At 45.7% G+C, this 7,364-nt stretch overlaps 1 protein-coding gene across 1 annotated transcript in view; it reads right to left on the bottom strand.

Annotated features, from left to right (window-relative positions):
• Nucleotides 1-1,611: 1,611 nt before the first annotated feature.
• The window catches only part of LOC119424740 (peptidyl-prolyl cis-trans isomerase F, mitochondrial), a 13,525-nt gene continuing 7,772 nt past the window's right edge, over nucleotides 1,612-7,364 (bottom strand). Inside the window, exons 2-4 of the mRNA XM_037692239.1 lie at nucleotides 2,186-2,274; nucleotides 1,918-2,090; nucleotides 1,612-1,842 (exon numbers count right to left, since the gene is read on the bottom strand). Coding sequence (XP_037548167.1) covers nucleotides 1,707-1,842; nucleotides 1,918-2,090; nucleotides 2,186-2,194 — 318 coding nt within the window. The 5' untranslated portion in view covers nucleotides 2,195-2,274 and the 3' untranslated portion in view covers nucleotides 1,612-1,706. The remainder of the gene's footprint in view (nucleotides 1,843-1,917; nucleotides 2,091-2,185; nucleotides 2,275-7,364) is intronic.

Consider the following 7,364-nt stretch of genomic DNA (forward strand, 5'->3'; position numbering starts at 1 on the left):
AAAAGTTGGTAATGGCAACAGTGCTGCTCAGTGCTCAGCCCTCAAGAGTATTTACTCACGTTTTAGCTGGCTGCAAACGATGAAATGGATTTCCTGAATGTGAGGCGGGTCTTATTACTCTGGGCTTCATGAGACATGCCTCCGTTCAGGAAATCCATTCCATAGTTTGAAGCCAACACAGACATGCATCATGGATCGGAAAGATCGACAGTTTGGATCGGAAAAATCCGGTATGTAAATCATGCTGGTATTGGAGGCCGATAACGATACCAAATGGGTCCCATCCCTACCCAGAACCGCCCAAAAAATAATGATAATAAAATTATCATTGTTTTTAATTTATTTTTCTGGGATGCAGTTAAAAGCACCCACAAAAAGATACTAAAATCACCACTGGGCTGCAGCGTGCAGCTGTTGCTTCAAGGACACTTCTGAGTCTGTGAGCTCTGCGATAAGTGTATAAAAACAAGTTTGATTTATCTTATCTTTTTTGTTTTTCATTCCCATGTCTATTACATCTGAAACAAGCCCATAGCACATTCTAATAAAATTTAATTTTCATATCAAGTGGAGCATTAAGGCCAGCCATAATGCTCTGCTTGTGAAAGTAAATCTGTTGGGCATCACTTTGACACTCAGACAATAATTCTAAGTGTCACAATGCCGGACAGGACAAGGGGGAAAAAAAAAAAGCTTCACACAGCTTGTGGCAGGGACTGGTCTACATGTGTGTACTTCCTGTATCTCTGTGTAACCTGTCCTAAAAATCTGACCTTCCAAGTGAAATATAATTTTATTAGATAATATAACTTAATGAAATGTCTAGATATATGTATCCCGTTTTGATATTTAGAATATTGTATTAAAACATGATCTGATTCCGTTTCTGGTAGAAAATGTAGTTTTAGCTACATGCCTACAACTCCCAACATTCACGCACCCACCCATTATAGAACACAAGATGGATAGATATTATTGGTTGAGAGCTGGGTCACATGATAGAGTAGGACTTCCCATTCGTTGATGGTGGTGACGACTCCAGGAGGTGTGGCCGAGCTCTGAAGAAGATGGGTTGTCTGTTTACGTTAGGCGCCATTGTTCATGGCCACATGGTGGGAGTTATAATGGCCCAGGGCTGGTGATCTTGTACTTTACATGCAAAATAAACCTTCTGAAATGGAAGACAATTCTCCTCCTCTCCCTGCTTCAGATCAGATCACATTCTTACACAAGTAAAATTCTGGTAAAAAAAAAAAAATCTTCTCTTGCTGTTGAATGTGACTCCTTTTGAAAAAGTAAGGTAAAGCGAGAAAAATTTTCTCCAACAGAAACAAAGTGGTGGAAGTTTTACCATCTCTACTTTGGTTGTAGAGTACACCAAATGAAAAGGTTTACAATATTTAAAACCATCTTGTGCTCAGACTCCTACAGTAAGTCAAAAAATATTAAACTTCTTCCTCATTTGCATTGTTCATGTTTTTCTTAGTTGAGGATATAAAAATAAATGTTTTTTTGCAAATGTTACAAAGTCACCTCAAAATTACACATAAAGCAACACATTTATTTACATATTCAGTAATTTGACACAGATTTAGTTAAAAGATTCTTTAAGCACAGAAAGGATGAAATATTACAGAACAAGTCACAGCAGACGACACTTGGGTTTGAAGTAGGCCTTTTTCTGGGAACATTAGAGAGGAGCTGCTTTATTTTAACTCGCCACAATCGACAATGACGACCTTGGCTTTAGGAGAGCCGCTCTTTGAGCCTTGCTTCTCCATCGCCTTGACAACATCTATGCCCTCCACGACGCTGCCGAACACCACATGCTTTCCGTCCAGCCTGCACAGCAGAGCAGCCGATTAGTATGAGAAGCAACACCTGGAGCTGTGAAACAGAAATGTGCCAGCAGCTCACCAATCAGTGGAGGCGGTGCAGATGAAGAACTGGGACCCGTTGGTGTTGCGTCCCGCGTTGGCCATGGACAGAGTCCCCATTCCCTTGTGCTTCAACTGGAAGTTCTCGTCAGGAAACTTCTCTCCGTAGATAGATTTACCCCCAGTTCCATCATGATTGGTAAAATCCCCACCCTAAGAATAAATAGAAAGGAAACAGAGCAGTTCACAATCGTGCCTGAGACACCAATATGAGACCACAGAAAATCAAACTTCCACCAGAAGTGTACCTGGCACATGAACTTTGGTATGATACGGTGGAAGGAGGAGCCTTTGTAACCAAATCCTTTTTCTCCGGTGCACAAAGCACGGAAATTTTCTGTGAAGCAAAAAACACCCATTAAACCTTTATTTCCACAGGTTGGTCTCATTGAGCCACGAGGACTCATTTATAAGAGACCGGTTTTAAATAAACAACACAGATGAGGTACAGACAAGAATTGACAATCATATAAAAAGCAAATGTTTCCAAGTTCTGCTACAAAACACAATGAAAGCTTTTGAAACATATCCACCAAGTGGAGAATCTGATTCTGCTGCAGCTCTTGTTTTATGTCCCTTTCGTTCTCGTCTTCGGTCACTAGTTAGGTCACTTTTCTGTTTGGATAGTCATGCATTTTGAGTTTGAAGTGATGTGAAGTATCTTTTTTAATTGTGCCATTTACTCATCTCTTATGTATAGTATTCTGTAGTCTTAGTTTCTCACATGGTAATAGTTTGGGATTTTTGACTTAATGAGAAAAAACTTTTTTTGCGTTTGCCTTTTTTTTTTTGTCTTTGTGGCAATGTTTTAAGACCTGTGGGTTTTTTACTTGCCTGTAGCCAAAAGGCAATGTTTTTTGATTTTATATAGATGGGGAAAACCTCCAGATAATCAGTGTTTAAGAAACTATGAGGAGAAACAAGATTTTAGCTCATACAAACAGGTTAGCGTTGTCTGTGGTTGCTCTACCTCTCTTTGGAGAATTTTAATTCTTGTGGGTTTTTTTCTTCCCCATCACTGAATCTGTGCATCTTTGTGACCGTTCTGATCTTATTGCTTAAAGTTGATTAATTTGTATTTCGAGTTCATCAATGGTAGTTTGAATCTCTGACATCCATCCATCCATCATCTTCCACTCGGTCCGAAGGCAGGTCACAGGGGCAGCAGCTTGAGCAAGGAGGTCCAGACATCTCTTTCCACAGCCACGTCTTCCTGCTCTTCTAGAGGGATTCCAAGGCATTATATTTCGTATAGGCTTCACCCTTTAAGGCTATCACTAGTGGGTTTATCCCTTCGTGCACAGCGCAGCACTGAAAACTTTAGTCCACACCCACCTGCTGTGTGGGCCTCACCCCTGGTCTGTGTAAATTACGGTGACCGGGTAATCGGCTCCCATTTTTTCTTCAGCCAGCTAGCTAGCACTGTCAGAAGAACGAAGAAGGAAAAGATGTCCAGCTTTGAACGGCACAACTTTTGCTAAGGATGCCTGGGTCTCCGCCACGCCAACCTCCTGCCGTCCCAGTGAGCTCCTCCTCCCCGAGGAGAAGCAGAGATGAGCAGCCTTGTTCAAGGTAAGTGCGGAGGAGTGTTCTTCTCCAGCGGGCAAGCCGCTACCCGCTGGACGACGCCATCGCCTTTTCTAACGTGTTTTCCTCGGTGAATCGGATGATTCCCTCAAAAAAGGTGATGCGGGCAGCAGCTCCGCAGAGTGTTTTTTCCGTGGCGGGATGCTATGCGCAGGACGATGCCACCGCCTTTCTTTGACGCAGAGTCATGCAGTGAAGCGAATGATTCCTCAGTGAAAGGCAATGCTGGAAACAACCTCACTGTCCCTTCCCTCCTGGAGAGTGTAGTGACGGAAGAAGAGCGGTCGAACGGATGCTCAGCCACCTCGGGTATTCCCACTTCGGCGACCATACCACTCCCAGCCGTCTGCGCCCTCCTCTCGAAGCTGCCCTTCATAATCCAGGAGGCTGCTATCACAAAGGGACTTTCCTTCCCTCGCCTCCTTCTGCCCTGATCGGATGATCTAGCGGGAAGGTTTGGCTCCGCCCCGGCTCGTCGCCCTGATCCTATCTGGCCTCGCTGTTCAGCTGTGACATCACATTGGAACGAGGCTGCAACTGGGCCCGGCAAGCTGAAGACATCCGTCTCCACCTTCGCCTTCATCTCCAGAGTTGAGGGTTTTTACCGATCGGTGTTTTTCCCTCGGTTCTCTCCCCTGGAGCCAAGCCTGGCAGAGGCACTTGGGGCAAAAGTTTCCAGGAAGGACCGGCAACCTATCTCTCTAGGAAAGCATGACCAGAGGGTGACAAAGCTCTCCAACCGAGCTCACCAGTGCACATCCCAGGCGGTTGCAGCAAACAACAACATCGCTCTGCTGGCCTACAGCATCTCAAAGAGACTGGGGGAAGCAGACCTGCTGGAGGCGACAAAGAGCTCTCTCTGTGAAGCCGCTGATGTCATCTTAAACATGTGCACCACCTCTGCGGTCTGCCTGTCCCGCATCGCCGCCTGGATGACCATGATCCAGAGGACCACCTGGCTCTGCCTCTCTCTATCCTTGTCCGAGAGGCTGCAGAAAGACCTGCTAGAGGGCCCCATCACCCCAGAGGCTTTGTTCGGGGCCAACTTCAGGACCATCCTTGAGAAATAGCAGAAGTTCGAGGAGGTCTCAGAGACTGTACACCATCTGGTGACGTCACAGTCCTCCTCCCGCCCCTCTGGCTGCTGGAGGGACCACCTTGGCCAGCAACAACAGCAGAGGCTCTCCACAGCTGCGGCAGCGACTTCACGCTCTGCTCCTCTGCCGGCCCCCTCCACCAGGGAACAGCTCCTTGAGGGGAATGTGTGTGTTTTTTGATTATGTATGTTTTGAAATAAAACAGAAATAGCTCTGAAAGTAAAGTTTTCATCTGAGACTGTCAGATAAGCTGATCTCACAGCTGCCTCTCTTCACACATTCCCCACACAGAACGAGCCAATAACCTCTAAACAGCATTTTAAATGGCACCGCAGTTCGGTAAATATCACAAAACACTCGTCTGCCACATCAGCTAAAATGATGTTTGATGTTTTTTCAGCAGACTGAGTCCGGTAAAATCCCTCGTTTTCAGCCAGAGTCCATTTTTAATTTCTGCTGTTTTCTGCCCACTCACAGCGCAGCGGGAGTAAATGCATTTCTCCATGACAGCTGCAGCCTCAACCGAAACGGCGTCTCACTCAGAAAGCAGTCACGCCTCCTCTCAGTGCGCGCCGGCTCATCTCAGCTCTAATGCGAGATCGCAGCCTGGGCTCAGAACAGAGGCACATATACAGCCCTTTTTTCTGTTGGAGAGCCCCTTGGGTTCCACCCGGATCTGAGAATCTCCAGAGCGGGTGATGGCAGTAAAGGTTTTTTGTCTGGTTGACGTTCATGAGAAACATGACAACACAAAATGTGTGCCCGCTCTCCGAGCGTTACTCAGAGTGGCAGTGAGTGTGTTCCCTGGACAGATGGACGGACCGTCTGATCAGCAGGGGTTACACGCTACAGTTCGCAGCTCAACCCCCACCGTTCAGAAGGATTATAAAGACGGTTCTGTCTTCTCCAGAACAGAGCTCATCTCTCCAGTCAAAAGTTCAGGAATTTCTGACGATAAACGTGAATTCCAGAGTTCCCAACGAAGAGGAAAATACGGGTTTTTTTCCTCCCACTACTTCCTGGTTCTGAGAAAAAACTGGAGGGATGAGACCCATTCTCGGCTTGTTCATGTTCAGCAATTTGATCATGGGAAGACAATTCCAGATGCTGACAAACAGCTGCTGGAGAACTTCACCAGAAAGACTGGTTTTCACCTCCATAGATCTGAAGAGTGCATATTTTCACATTTTCCATCATTCTGAAACACCCCAAGCACGTTCTCGAAATGCGTGGAGATGGCTCTGCAGTCATTACACGTGGCAGGAATGAGAATTCTTTTTATCTGGACAATCTGTTCTTATTAACTTATAAACTGGTTCCTGCTTTTTGGATTCGGCTGGTGGCTGGTTTTATCAATCAAACAAGGAATTCGTCTGCAGCAAATTTGGACCCAATTACACTGCTTGCCTTTATGATGGCTTGGTTCATGTCTTGAGTACCCAGACTCAAATGCTTTGGGCTGAATGGATCAGATCTTGAGGATTTTACTCAGTCACATTCCATCGGTGTGGCCATGTATTTTGGACATTTCGGAACCGAGTCAACCAACACAGACTAAAGGTAGATGTCATTAAGTTCTGCCTGTCCCCAAAACAACTGTGTGTTTATCTGAAGTTGGCTCCCTTGAAGGCCATCTTATCTGAATTTGCCTGGAGTACATGTGATCTGATGCTCACCACCCCCTCCCTGAGGAATTTCCAACTGATAACCAGATGGAACCAGCTGAATAAACTTTGTGTCATCATTTCAGGACTCTTGGATTCTCATAGACGTTATTCTTGGCCATTCCTTGACACACCTTGAGAATGTTTATGGATCTCACCAGAGGACATTGACTGATTTTCCATCCTTATCAGAACTCTTACAGTGACCTCAAGAGCATCTATGAACATTGCTGACCAATCTCGTCTCCTCTGTCTGCAGAATGTCTACGTTACTGTGTGCTTGTTTTTGCAAGGTGTTTTTTTATATTAGAGGGGGATTTTCTTGGCAGGAAAAAAAAAAGTCTGATAGGAATTTTTTTCGCCTCCAACTCCTACATGTGTCCAGTTAACCACTGTTTTTGTCTTTCCAAACAGGTCTCACTTGTAAATGAGTCTTCGAGGCTAAATGTGATTTATCTGTTTAAATAAAGGTTGAATGAATGAATGAATTAGCTCGGTCCAGATAGGAAGCAGTTGAACAGACCAAAACGCTAGTGTTACACCTGCTAAACCGGGGTTTTCTATAAACTGGGAAAAAGTTCCATTCGTCCGTCCCAAATGATTGTTTATCTGGAAGTGGAGCTAAACTCAACCACAATGAGAGCCCGTTTATCACAGCTGAGAGCCGAAGCTCTATCAGCTCAGCGCCGCCATGTCAAACTCTGCAGCATAGTGACAGTCTGCCTGTGATGCGACTCCTGGGACAATGTCAGCGGCCCACATCGTGGATCCGCTGGGCCTACTTCACATGAGATGCCTTCAGAGATGGTTTGCCCACCTGCGCATAGATCCTGTGCGCCAGAAGAGGCGGATCATCTTTGTGCCCCCCACCGTGAGAACCGATCTGAATCACTGGGGAAACCCCCTCATTCTGTCAAAGGGAGTTCCCATCAGCAGGCCTACGTCACGCGTCTCAGTTTTCACAGACGCGTTCCTGTCAAGCTGGGAGGAATGTGTCTGTCCCAGGCAGTGGGAGCACAGTGGCTGGACCACATGTCGCTTCACATAAATGTGCTAGAATGTTTTCAGGGTCTGAAACG

The sequence above is a fragment of the Nematolebias whitei genome, chromosome 18 (genome assembly GCF_014905685.2).
Source record: "Nematolebias whitei isolate Nwh7 chromosome 18, NemWhi1, whole genome shotgun sequence".
NCBI lineage: Eukaryota > Metazoa > Chordata > Actinopteri > Cyprinodontiformes > Rivulidae > Nematolebias > Nematolebias whitei.